At 48.1% G+C, this 14,237-nt stretch overlaps 1 protein-coding gene across 6 annotated transcripts in view; it reads right to left on the minus strand.

Annotated features, from left to right (window-relative positions):
- The window catches only part of LRCH3 (leucine rich repeats and calponin homology domain containing 3), a 1,351,362-nt gene that overhangs the window by 1,013,554 nt on the left and 323,571 nt on the right, over positions 1–14,237 (minus strand). For all 6 annotated transcript variants that reach the window (XM_069617579.1, XM_069617576.1, XM_069617577.1 and 3 more), the window contains exon 2: positions 9,583–9,727. In XM_069617579.1, coding sequence (XP_069473680.1) covers positions 9,583–9,727 — 145 coding nt within the window. The remainder of the gene's footprint in view (positions 1–9,582; positions 9,728–14,237) is intronic.

Here is a 14,237-nt window from a genome sequence, read left to right on the forward strand (position 1 = left end):
TCTCTGCTGTTTTATCTGATGGGTACAAGGTGAACAGGCTGTTTTGTCTGGATTTTCTCTTGTGGAGTCCCGCAAAGGGTTGGGAACCAAAAATCGTATCATTGAGGCTTTGCTTTGGTTAAGATCGACAGCGAATTTGCAGTCAAGGCATTGGTCTCTTACTCAGTTCCTCATCCTTTGAATGCTTAATGGGGTATTTACTGTCAAACAAGAGTCAAGAACCTTCTCCTATACCTTTTTCGTAAACTTAGTGGCATATAGCTATGACTGTCGACAGGTACATACCTCTACTAGCGGCTTAGCAATTGGTGTATCAACATGGTGTGATGGGGAATCTAACAAATCCTGAGCAACAATTCTTGCGTCCACGAGGCAACCTTTAAAATGATCTACTCTGCAGGAAGCCCTTTCTTCCTAAGTTGGAGTTACATGAGGTCTGGAGGGATGGAGAGGGTGAGGGATTAGCTACGTAAAAGTGTCTGAATTAGTCCATCAGGTTTGGATGCATCAGGGTCTACAATTTAACAAAAAACGCATCTTCCAATGTATGTTGTGGTTACAATTGAGCGATAGGTGTCAGTCTAGAAACTGGTGCATGTCCCCATGATAAACCGAAGTGGGCTGTGTGAGGAACCAGGAATGAGGGAGGACTCATGTTTGTGGTTACAAACTTGTATTCAAATAATAAAGGGGGTTGGGAAATGCCCAACTGTCCCTGTATTTCCCTACCTCAACCAAACACTAAGTGTCTGTCCTGTGTCAAGATGTGCAAAGCCAAAGTGGGCTGTGTCTGAAATCCTGTCCTCACATTTTAAAACCAACTCCAAGGTGTTCAGGATATTGTCTCCGACTTGAAAAGTGGACACATGTTCCAAGTTCAACAAAAATTACAACTCCAACAAAAAGACTTCCACTTAGATGGTATTCACAGTTCCTGGGAATGACTCCCTTCCCTGGGTTTCTTTCCAGTACAACAAAAGTTCAAAAGAATAACCTAGTTCTGTGTAGCCCAAGAGGATAACCCTCTCCTCTTGGCGTTGCAATTAACTCGTAGGGAAAGGACTCCCTTCCCCAGGTCCTTCTCACATGCAATGCAGTTCAAAATCCTAAGGGCATGAATTTTCCATTGGATTCGCTTTTAAAAGACAGTTCAAAATCCTAGGGTGAAAATGTTCCCTGGGATTCTCTTTTCAAAGTTCCATTACTTGGGAGCGGGTCCCAGACTCATACAACACCTGGTGTACTCCCTTGCCAGGACTTTTCTTCCCCAAAGACTCACAGTGCCTGGTTTACTATCCTGCAGGGGCTTCTCACAAACGTTCACACGTTTCTCAATTTAGGGTTGCGGGTCTTAAGACTCACACCAAATCTCAGACTTCAGTCTTTGCCATTCTTTTAATGCCCAATGGGTCAACAACTCTCCTCTTAACAGCTTGTTACTTTTCGTCACCTCTACAGGGCTTTCCATCTTCTCAAACGGTGCGCACTTGTCGTGAAGCACTCTGGAGTCCCACTTTCCCCAGCTGGGCTCACCGGTTATGCGCGGCTGCTTCAGTATCCCTCACAAGCTTCTGTGGTTGCTGCACATCTGAGAAGCACCCAGTCCTTCCTCCGCCTGGCTCCCGAGGTCTGGGGCAGCATTCCGCTGTCACTGCCCATGTAACTTGAGAGCTCCGATTCTCGCGCTTCTTCTCAATGTTATCGCCAGTCCTTCAGCATTGGGCAGCACTCTGTCTACTTCTCCCTCATCCACGGGCCTTGCATGCAGCTCAGCTCTCGCTGAGCCGTTCACCACCTTTCCTCTCTGCAACAGCCGTTGTGATTTTAAAGATCCTGCCACGGTGCCACTCCTTCCAACAACTAGAGCGTGTTGTTGGTTTTCAGGCTCTGCAGATCTTCATTCCTCTATCCCTCTTTCCAGTTGTGTATCTTGTGTCGTGAACATATAGGGAATAATCAGATGCGTTTGCCATTTACTTTTCTACATAACAATATGTCAAAGGCATGAGGGATGGAGGAGATCTCCATAAAAGGGAAATGGGGATACCAGGTCTTATCTTGCAATGTCTCACCCCTGCCCCATTGAAGTCCCCTCTCACCATGTGATCCTCCCTCGCATAGTCACCCACAGGGTCAGGATCAGGTAGTCGGCTGCTGTGCCCTGGCCACATGAGAGGCTACCTCTGGGAAAGGAGTAATGACATCAGATTAATCACAGCTGCCATGAGGATGTTGGCGGCAGAGAGTGGAAGGCAAGGCCATTCTCGTGTGTGCTGACTAATCGACCTCTGGTTCGAAAGCATCCCTTCCTAAGGAAGCAATAGGAATTGAGCACGGTCTGTTTTCTGTTGAGCTAGACACAGGCAACAATGAGGAAATGTCTGCTACCGTGGTATCAAGTGGGGTGGCCATTTTGATTTCATCTGAAATGATGTGCGTCCGACTAAATTAGACCCTTCGGCCGTGGCTTCACAATAGGATTCGAAGATTTAGTTCAATCCTTGGATGAGGATTTGTTTTTTAACCCTCTTGGAGTGATCCTTGACTTTGTTTGTTATGTCAATCTTGAGGCTATCCCCAGAGATTTTAGCCCCTAAAAAGGGATTCTCTGTTGTGGCCAGCAGTTGGGTTATCCCCTGGTCAGTGAACCTCAGACGATTCTCTGTTAATGTTAGCCCTTATTTGGGGATCCTCAGCCTTACAGGTAAACTTTTTTGCCCCTTTATGGGAACCTCTAATGTCTCTTCGGTCTTCAGCTTAAACTCCCTGTGGAATACCCCTGGGCTAATCCTGATAGTGCTAGGGTCAACACAACCCCTCCCTGATCTAGATACCCACAGACATTTTTCTTGAATGAACTCATTGAAGTGGCTTGGAGGAACGCACACAAAAAACACCACTTCCCACTTTTGGAGTCTTCTTTTGAGTGTGTGTGGAGAGAGCAAATCACAGAAAAAGCACAAGTTCCAACAGTAATCTGAACCTAAGCACTCAAGGCAAAGATTGTAAAGATCCTCCACTACGCATGAACAACTGCAGAAAGCAAACCTTTTCTATTCATCGGTGGAAGGAAAAGGCAGACAGTGGAAACCGGGCAGGAAGTGAATTATGACTATCACAAAAAAAAACAGGTAAAAAAATAAGATAAGACATGCCCAATCCCAACTGCAGAGCAATGAACCGAGCGGTGAGGCTCGGGGTGGCGCACAGGAAGAGGGCACTAAGGCCACATATGTATAGACCCTCAAAAAAAAAAAAAAAGTTCCCTGGTCCCATCCCAAAGGACGACATTTTCTAAAAGTATGGAGGAAAGGAGATTCTGGACTAGAAAGAAGTCACTAAAGCGAGTAACTGTTCCTCACTCCTATATCCAGTCACCCTATATTTTTATACTTCTGGGAGATTCAGAAGCATGCATCTACCTGTGGGAAGGTCCCAACTTCATCTTAACTGAATAGGTTCCTCAGGACCGCTAGTCCAAACTGGGCTTCCGCCCCTTGAACTCAAGACCAGACAAGAGTGTTAAAAGAAGGCAGAAGAGGAAGCCCACATAGCAGCCTTTGCAATAAAGCCCCAAGGGACACGTCTTTGGAAGGCAACAGTGCCGTGGCCCTCACCAAGTGAGCATGTAGACCTTTAAGTTGAAATTAAATCTATAGAACATGAAAGATGCCACCCACTTAGAAATTGAGACGCTCGATTCCATTGCACACTTGCTTCTGGTGATAGCTTTAAAATCGCCCCTCCCACCCCCAATATCAGAAAGTCACCTTGAAAACAGCTGACAATCGGGAAACTAAAAACCCCTGCACGAGGCACCGACAACGCAGATGATGCCAAATCAAAAAAGGCATTCTGCAAAAATGGATATGCCCGAAAGATGTTGGATGTAGTGATTCCACATGCAGGTATATTTGGAGGAAGGCTCAGGACAAATCCAAAGATGTAAACCACCTCGCTGAACACAAATAATGTGGCGAATCCACAGTATTCACCCCTTCTTCCAAAGGAGAAGCCACCCCCTTTGATGCTAGGGAGGCGAGGATGCTAAGTGATACCCTCCCCTAGGTGAATGGGCAAGTGGGACATCACGGGGAGCGACTCCCCCTTAGGGGACAAGGCCTTCTGTTCATATGAGGAACTCCCTCGATTTCCCAACATATCGGCGTATATGGGACTGCCTGCTGAGAAGAAAAATTGGCTGCAGGCAATGAGGAAGAGGAAAAGACGACTCCAAGATGAGACGTATATTTAACTTAGACGAGTGGAGGAAGGAGGAGAGAGTATGGTACGCAGGTGAAGCACCCCAATGTGATTGCTACTTGGAGTGGAGTAGAGCCAAGCGGCGGAGCCTGCGACTTTCAAATCAGCGAGGAATGCCTGTCACAACTGTGCAGTTGACGCACCAACATGCACCCATAATGGACTATTTGGGACTCATTCATCTCCATAATCCTCCCTGAACAATACCTTTTCATATTTTTGGCTTCATTTTCTGGTTGCAAGACTTGCGAAATCAAATAAGGAAGCTCCAAACTACATATCCCACAATGCACATTGTGGCAGTTCTCACTCCTGGTCTATTCCTATGCAGCAGTCCTAGAATTGCAATCCCCAGGAGCCTTCGAGATCAGTGCTGCTTTCACTTTCCCAGGACCAGAGAGAAAGGAGGCAGATTATCTTCAGGTGTGCTGCTCCGGGTGCTGCTAATGAGCCTGCTTCAGCACAGGGCAGGTCAGTATTTAAGCAGCTGCCTGCAGGAGCACATAGATCTTGCAATGAGCTTGCTCCCAGCCCCTTCTGCTTTGATCCTTGGATTTCTGCTGTGTCCTGTTGCATCCAGAACCTGCTCCAGTGCCCTGTATTCCCTGCCTTGCAGCCCTGCTACTGTCTGCCTGCCTGCACTTCCCTACCTTTTGTCTTGCACAACTGTGCTTCCTGCACTGAAGTCCTGCTCCCATGCTTGCAGTCGTAGGTTCCCTGTCTGCAGCCCCTTCTCTCTACCACTAATTATCTTGTTCCATGCCTGTAGATCCTTGTTCTGTGCCCATAGACTGTTGCCTGGTTTTAACTTACTAGATTCAAGTCCTGAGTTTCATAGTCATCCTGTCTGCAGTCCTGCCCTTGTTATTCCAGTACATAGTTACAGTTCCTAGTTACCAGTCTGCAGTTCAGTCCTTGCTATCGTAGTCCAGAGTTTCGGTCCAGAGTATTCTTGTTCCTGGTCTATAGTTCAGACTGCTGTTCCATGCTTCTGGTCCTTACTTTACAGTCTACAGTTTGTCTCCTGTACCATTGCACTTACGTTATTTTCTTCTTGCTTTTCCTCTTTAATTCCTGGTCTGTGCCGAACCTTGCTTACTTGGACTTCCTTTTCTTCCCTGGATATTTCTGTTACTGTTCTTGTCCGCACTTTTGTTTGTGCAATTCCTTTTTTCGGAGTTTGGCTGCTGGGTTTCCCAGCAGGCAATCTCTGCCCCTTTCCTTTGTCGCGTTTCAGTATTGTCCCTTGAGCCATATTGTTAACAGGGTGGTGCTTCCTTTTTCAGGAGGCAGTCACTATTCAGTTTCTGCTGGAACCGATATGGGCTCCACTCTTGGGAGTAGAGTTTTCTTGTTCGTGCCTTAGGGCCCAGACACAGACACCCACTTCTGTTACTCCTTTCCATGAGCATTCAGAGAGGGCCCTGTAATAGGAACCAGCTCAGAAGGCTAGCGTTTTCCCCTGACCCTGTGCGCAACTCTTGCTCCATTCTGTGTACACCCCAAGTGGGAACCCAACGTGTTTGTCTTACTTTTACTCCCTGCCCCCTTCTGTTCAATGCCTTTGTTGCCTGTATGTAGTTATTTCCCATCTTTTCTTGTCTGCAGGAATCCTTACATGCCTGTCTCTTGTGCACTTTTCTCCCACTGAGATTTGTGGGCACTTCTCTGCCCGCAAGCCCCTGGCAACACCACAGTGAGACACCAGGAGACCAGCGAGAAACCGGCAAGACCATCACAGCTGGGAGCACGAGAAGCTCCCTTTCGTCGGGTCCGTAGACAGGTGCAGCCCGAGGGGAAGCCGAGAACGAGACGCGCCGAAAAGCCATAACGAGAGAACTGGCAACGGAGAAGAAAGCCTGAGCACATGCCGAGCCCTGCAACATTCCGCTACAAAGTTGAAGGTACCAGGGAGAACAGGAAAAGCGGGAGGCCACCAGGGCAGGAGTATATGAAAAGTGCAACTAATCCCAGTCATAAATACCAGATTAGAGAAATAGAGCTATACAACTGCCAATGTGAAAAGCTCATAAAACAAGTTACAAATAACCCTGCAAGAAGAATATAGAGGTACTGGAGACAATTACGCTAGGAAGAAGGAAAAAGGTCTTGTGAGCAAAGAGACATATACTGGGTAAAGCAAAGTCCTAGCACAGCTTCTAAGGAATATGAGATAAGACTATCCCAGAATCAGATGATAGAAAGAAGAGTATAAAAGAAAGAACCCTGGAGTGGGGTTAATGTAAAAGGGGATCAGTCCCATGCAAAGTAGCCAAGGATACATTGAGAGACTGTGAAAGAGTCCTAGGTGGCACCAGGATTGTGAGGGACTATCTCAAAACAAGCTGTAAGCAGCATAAGCTTAAAGAGAGCACCAATCACAGAAGTGTTTTACAAGATCTCAGAGGCGATATCCAGAGCTTACCAAAGAGCATTGTATAAAGAAACAAGTATAAGACATATATTTCCATACAGAGATCATCAGGAACCACGAGACATCCAGCGGAAGAAAGACCTTCTCTTGGCTGAGTTTAAGTTGGTTCAGTTAGTGGTAGGGTCAAGTAGAGTTAGGTTTGGACTGAGGACATTTTTACTTTGGGACTTTGACGACAGACGAGCACCCTTAGTTTCTTTAGATAAGCAGGGTGATCCCTTTAGCAAAAGAGAAAGTTAGGCCTTTTCATAGAATTTCATTAAATGGAGTTCCTAATGTCCTTAATGAGTCAGACATCTTTCGACCCAGCACAAGCGGTAAAGAAATCATCAATGCTATGTAATGGGTGCCAATCACCCAATATGTTGGCAAAGTGTTCTCTAATGTTTCCACACAACCTAAGCCCACCACCTCATTTTATGGATCAATACCAAGGGAGAAAGCCATTCAGATGGCCCAATATCCTCAATGCTGCTTTCTTGCACACACTCATTTACTTCCCCGTTAAGCGATTCCATAGACACAATGGATACATTTTGCAACCACTATACTTTGGTTACAACTTCCCTCCACAAAAGGTCATGGAAAACCCCTGCAACAAACTCAATTTGTCTGAGGACAACTATGGTATTATGCTGTTAATGACCGTGCACTTCATGTCTTGCACACACAGTATTTGCACCTCGCGCACAGAGCACAATTCTATCTTTATATCACATGGTCATCTTGCTTATATATTAACCCATTTTTCTGCTACATACAATTTGCCTCTTGTTGCTCTTTTCGTTAAATAGCACAAAAACCACACGCAAAATCCACTATGGTATTCAATGACTACTCAAACACTGGGATTAATGTTGGGTGGGCCGAATGGCAGTCTTTTCAGCTTTCTTTTTATCTTTAAAAACACCACCTCCTTTAGCGCCACAGCCTCCTTTTAACTGTTCCAATAGTGGGCCATTGACCCACACTTGCCAATCAAACTGGGACACGGACTACTCTAGCCACACACACTCCATGAAGGATGCACTGTCACAAATTTGGTTCATCTTCAATCTATGCACATGGCAACCTCCAAACTGTTTTTAGCAATCCTTAAACATTGTGTCTTGCTACTGCTAGTTCCAGTCAATTCATTTCCGAGACTACGTTCCTCAACTTTCCCAGTAAATTCACAAGTAGACACTAAGGCCAGCAAAGCCTCAACATAGTTAGCCACCAGCTTCCATTGGACCATTGCACCATGGAATTAAAACAGTAATGCTGAAGGACAATACTTGCCTTTCGTGCCATGTGTGTGTTTTCTGATAGCCATTTTACAGCAACTCTACCCTTCAACCCACCCCACACTATTCCTCTCCTTCAGGGAAGGGTCTACACATTTGCAACCAATCTGAACTTAAGGAATGCTGCATCCTTGAGATAAATGATGCATGGTTTCCTTACCGCCACTCCGCCCCCCGCAGAGGCATGCAAATATACCTTGAAACTAGCCCACTATTGTTTGGACAGAACCAGTGATTGTTCACCAAGGATAAGATGAATACTCTGGGGAAGAGCAATATTCTGCACGTCAGCCTTCAGGTTAACTGTTGTACACAATACCCTCACGGAAGATGGTCACTACAGGAGTGTACCAGAAGGTCTTCTTTTTGGGTAGACTTTAGCACTTTCATTGTTTTTTCTTTCATTCTATGTGCCCTCTGATGCAGTGGTACAACTTCAACTCAAAGGTCAAGCCAAAAGAAAAAAATGCAGGCTACCTACACCAGCCTATGCCCTTCTTTCCAGAACCATTTGTTTACCACCCCGTCTCTAGATTTTCTGCTGCTACAATATTTCCTCCCAAATCTGCGGTTTACCTGACGAATCCTGAAATGCCCAAGCTGATCTTCACACCTGGGGTCTCAAGCCAGCATTCCTTAGCAACCAGCATGTCACTTTGGGTACCTTTTGCCTTACTCCAAACGTCAACGCCTTCAACTTGTCTCAGCGCACTACTCTTTCCTTGACATCACTGCAATAGCAAGATGGGATTATCTGACTTGTTTGCCCACAAATGGCTCCAATCCACTGTCTTGAGCACACTAAACGGTTCAGCCACTCAGTCCTTTGGCGGTACAGGTGGTTGCAGGCATTCATGTCGACAACTGCCAAAAGATTATAGGTGAACTTGCTTTATTGCTTTGGGTCTTTGTGTGCTGCTACATAATCAAGTGTTGGGGAGCTGCTTTATCCCACTTGGCCAGCCTGGGTATCTCCCTTACAGCTTGCTTGCATGCATAGCTATCCACACTGTACACTCTTCTGCGAGAGACCTCGCCACAAACCAGAATGGCCCAGATCCAAATAAGACAGACTCAAAAACCCAGAGCTGCCTTGGGGTGCACTGATTGAACCACTCCATCACCAGCATGATGAGGAAGAACCCAATACCATGTGAAATTAAGAATTCTATTAAGAGCACACCACCAGCATCTCAACCTGGAACAGAATTAACTAACTGTCATCACAAGCATTCTACAACAGAATCAGATGACATCACAAAGAACGGATTACCAATAAGGCATGCAACTAGCATCCAGCTGAGCATGAACATATGTTCACAAGAAAAAAGTAAAACCAACTACAACACCCAAAGAGAAGAGTGTTGCAATGCAGTCCTTCTGCAGAACAAGCATGATACACAACAGTAAATATCGAAAATGAATGTAGAAAGTAAAAAGTAAAATCACAGGCCAGAGTGACAAAATAGAAAGAAATCTAACAGACATTAACACAACTTGTTTGAGTTGGAAATTATTTGGCGAGAAGTAAAATTAACACAAGTAAAAGGTCTATCCCTTGAGACTGAAATGTAAGGACTATACAAAAGATGTGCTTACCTGATATTTAGAAACGCTAAAGCCTGGAGATTGAGGATTGCCTCTGGGATATTGCGAATGCAGTTCTGATACAAGTTGAGGCTCTCGAGTGACACATAGTGACAGACCTCTGCTGGAATTTCTGCTAGCCGATTACGGGATAAATCTGAAAGAGAACTTCATTTTAGAGTCATACCACTTAGAACAGTACATTATTATGCATGTCAACTGGAATCCCAACACCTAACACATTTTAGGGTATTTTACAGCAAACTCATGCAGGAAAAAGGGGTCATTTTAACAAGAGTTCATACATTCAAATGACAGTTGTGTTGCACACAATCTATTCCGATAAAGGGCTTGCACTCCTTTTAGAGTTGTGAATAAACCCCATAAAACGTGCAAAAAGGGCCTGACTTCCTGAAAGACTGCCAGAGTAACAAAGACATTCTGAATGCCCTACCACTTTCAAAAGCACAATTCATCAAACTTGCTGTTTCTTAGCATTTGCTGCCCTACAAAAATAAAAACATTGTAAATGTCAAGATATGCCAAATATTATATAGGGAAATATTCCAATTGCTTTCAAGCTTAGTTCTATTTTCTCCATACTTATGGGCAATTCGTCCACCGGGGATAGGAATAGAGGGCGTTGCAGAGCGGAACACTTCTTGCACACGCGCATGTCTCCCATCAGTCAACCCTTTTCAAAGCATAGGTGAGACCTATACCACTCAAGGGGGTGGAAAGAGGGTCGTATGGAGAAAAGGGCTAGGAGTACAGTAGTCACTATGTTGAGCAAGAATTCCTTACTCCTATGTCCCGTCCCTTTTACTCCATTCGGACCAGTGACTACAAAGCACTTAACCTTAGGGGGTAGACATTAAATTCAATCACATTTGGGTATCTCCACATCACATAGCTTTACTCATACCAGTGTACCGGAAAATTATTGCATAAACCCATTTCAGCCGCAAATGTTATTTAGGACAGACTGTCCAAAACAAGCGCCCAACCTTGAGCTGGAATCCATGCAGTAGTATCTTAATAAGGTGTGAGGGGTTGCCAAGGTCGCCACCTTGAAAATGTCCTCAAGATGAATTTGCCTTTAAAAGCGGATAAGCGGGGGCGTGGCCTGGAGCGCGGACTATGCAGTCGCCTCCTTGATGGCCTCCGTGGGACGCCCGCTGCATCTCAGCCTTCGAAGGCTCCCAGGCAGCGTTTTCGGAGCCGACTCGGTGAGGGGACGTGCGAAGGTCCGGAGCCCCGCCGCTGAGCTGCTAGAACCCAGATTTGCCGACACGAAGATAATCGGGCCGCCTTTATCTCGCGGCCCCTCCGCCACGTAATCCAAGATGGCGGACGGGACCCTGGAACTCGGAGCTCCTCCTATGAACTCCTGAGCTGATCTGGACCCAGAAACCTCCCGCCCCACATGACCGGAGGGACCCAGACCGCACTCCGGCGATCCAGCTGATATTCCGGGCGGCAGAGGGCGAGGTAGGTGCTTCGGGCCCCGGGCCTTCTCTGCTTTCGCCCCTGTCCCGGACGCCCCCAGGAAGAGAGGTCCCTGCAGCCGCCCCAAATGCACCGGGGGCGCGCCTCAACACGCAGCGGCGGTCCCCCCCGTTCTCGCCCTCCGCTACACCCCCTCGCCTCCACTCTAGAGGAGGGGGCTGAGACCGGAGAGTCCTCGAGGGGGCAGCACGGATCAACTCTCCCTCCAACTGTGGGGTGACTGCGACACTACATCGCTTCCAGACCCTGCACCCCCTGCGGAAGCGGACCTCCTGGCTCATGGTCCCGGTCAGCGGCGCCTCGTTCTGCTGCCCTCTTAACTGAGAAATAAACCCCTCTACTGCCACCACTATCACCAGGAATCTTGCTGGCACCCCTGGCGATCTGGATCCCCGCCCTCCACTCCGAGAGCCCACCTTGGACTGGCGTGCTCCGGCACCTAAACTGCTCCCGCTCGTCCCCCTGTTGCTTCCTGGGGCGCCCCGGCCCACATTCGACATCCCCTCTACCCAACTTGGTACCAGAGAGTCCGGGACAACACTGCAACTCTCCTCCCCTTCGCACTGAAATCTCCCGCGTGCAACCAAGACATCGGAACACGCATCCCAGCCCCCTGAGTGACTCAGGCCACTCTCAAGTCATCGCCACTATTGCGCCTGAATCGCCAGTGGCCCTTGACCCACTCTTGCTGGGCCACACTATGTCCAGGCAACCGAAATCCACCAAATCCTCAGACATAGCAACAATGCTAATGTCTTCCGACAAAGCAAAGAAACTGGACTCTCTTCCCTCCGCCTCACGAGAATCCCTGGACAACAAGGGACCGTTAGCAACTAAGGAGGACATCCGTGAGTTCATGGCTGACATTAAAACCGAATTTCGATCATGTATGTCTGAGCTTACCGCCAAGTTGGAGAATACTGATAAAAGGGTCTCAGAGATGGAACAGAGAGTGGGAGAGATTGAGGATCGAGCCCAGGACCACGCCTCCTCCCTGACTGAGATCCAGCGCGCCGTGGGGCTTTTGCAGGACAAATGCGAAATCCTGGAGTATAAGCAGGAAAACTTGGAGAACAGAGCCCGGCGCAACAACCTCCGCATCAGGGGGGTTCCTATGTCAGTCCCAGACCAAGAGCTTGCCGGATACGTGGGCCTCTTCTTTCAATCTCTCCTCCCAGATATGGAGGACTCACTACTGCTACTGGATCGCACTCACAGACTAAACCCCCGCCGTGGAGTGGAGTCAGACGGCCCTCCTGATGTGATCACCAGGGTGCATTTCTTTACAACGAAGGAAGCCATATCAGCAATAAGTCGCTCCGAGAACGAAATCACCTTCCAAGGGATTCCTCTTCAGATCTATCAAGACCTATCTCCGCTGACCCTCCAGAAAAGGCGAGCCCTTTGCCCACTAACCACCTTCCTTCAAGCCCAAAAAATTCGCTACAAATGGCTTTTTCCTGCAGCCTTGCAATTCTCCTATAAGGGTACCATCCGCAGGATCAATCATCTAGACGACGCTGGAAGTATACTGCACCCGGCCCCGGCTAACTCCTCGCCCCCACAGGCCACCGAAGCGGCGACTAACTCGGACCTCATAGCCTCCCCTAGGTCCAAACAAAACACATGGTCGAAGGTTCTGAGATTTAGGAAGAGAAGATAACCTGGAACGACCCCACAAGGGACTCTCCCGACCCCTATGACCTAGCTCAGCGGAGCCGACCACCACTCTTGAAAACGCGGACGAATTCCATCCCCGATGCAGCGGGCCCCCCCCACGGCCCATGCCCAGCTTCAAGGTACATTCCACCTATGAGTCCTTGGAGCATCTCACCCACACTTTCAGCCATGTTGGCTATTCTCCGTTCCACGGCCCCGTTGGCCAGGGGAGGGCCCAACCCCTTAATGGGTCCCCCATCCCCAGTTAAATCTTCCCGTTGGCGGTCCGAGCAAAAACCCCAGAAGCAGGATAACAGATGGTCACATCTCCCACGACATAATGGCTGATTCCTCAGTAGCTCCCCCCCTCCGACAAGCCTCAGCTGCGACCCCAGGTCCCGCTCCGGAACAGCAAACCTGGAAGTTTGTCTCTCTAAACGTCAAGGGACTGAACTCACCGGCTAAACGCAAATCAATTCTACAAAAACTCCAGAATGATACCGCCGCTGTGGCCATGCTACAGGAAACTCACCTCCTACCGGCAGACTTCAGCCGCCTACACTCTCGCGACTTTCCAAAGCAACTCTTCGCATCCGGCAACTCCAATCGAGGTGGCACAGCAATCCTGTTCCGGAGGGGGCTGAGTCCCCAGATTCTGGACACCATAAGCTGCCCGGAAGGACGTTACATTGCAGTGAAATGCCTGCTAGCGGGACAGCTATTCTCCCTGGTCTCCGTATACGCGCCGAACTCGGGCCAAGCGCCCTTCTATGATTCACTAACCACTACTCTTTCTCCCTTTCTGGAGGGCCGGATAGTGATCGGTGGGGACTTTAATGGGGTCACGGACCCCATAAAGGACAAATCGCACCCACCCTCCGCCGGAGACTACACCACGGCCTTAGCCCTCCTGCGATTATCCAGGACTCTAGAGGTGGTGGACTCATGGAGGGCGCTCCATCCATCTGAAAAAGACTTCTCCTTCTATTCTTATGTTCACCGGACATTCTCCAGGATAGATCTTTTAATATCCCCGCAAATCTTCGCCTTCACTGAGGTGACCATAGGCTCCAGAATCCTATCCGATCACGCCCCGGTAACCTTGGAAATCCGAGTCCAGGGACCTCCTGATCCCTAGCGGCGCAGATGGACCCTATATGACCCCATCCTTAATAAGATGCCACTCAGACGCAATCGCAACCACGATCGACAACTTTTTTAAGGAAAACCCTAGCAGAGATACCTCCATAGCCAACACCTGGGATGCAATGAAGGCAGTGGTGCGGGGAGAACTGATTGCCAAAGGGACAGCCTATCATAGACACAAACAACAAATTCGTCAGGGCCTCGAAGAAGAACTGGAGAAGGCAGAAAGGATCCATAAGGAGAAGGGCTGGACCCCTAAAACGCAGCGGGCTCTTCGAATAGCAAAAAAGAAAATTGAAGCCCACTATGCTGAATATACCGCCCATCAAATGACGAAAGCCAAACAGTTCTAT

The sequence above is a fragment of the Ambystoma mexicanum genome, chromosome 10 (genome assembly GCF_040938575.1).
Source record: "Ambystoma mexicanum isolate Mex_15411 chromosome 10, UKY_AmexF1_1, whole genome shotgun sequence".
NCBI classification, from domain to species: Eukaryota; Metazoa; Chordata; class Amphibia; order Caudata; family Ambystomatidae; genus Ambystoma; species Ambystoma mexicanum.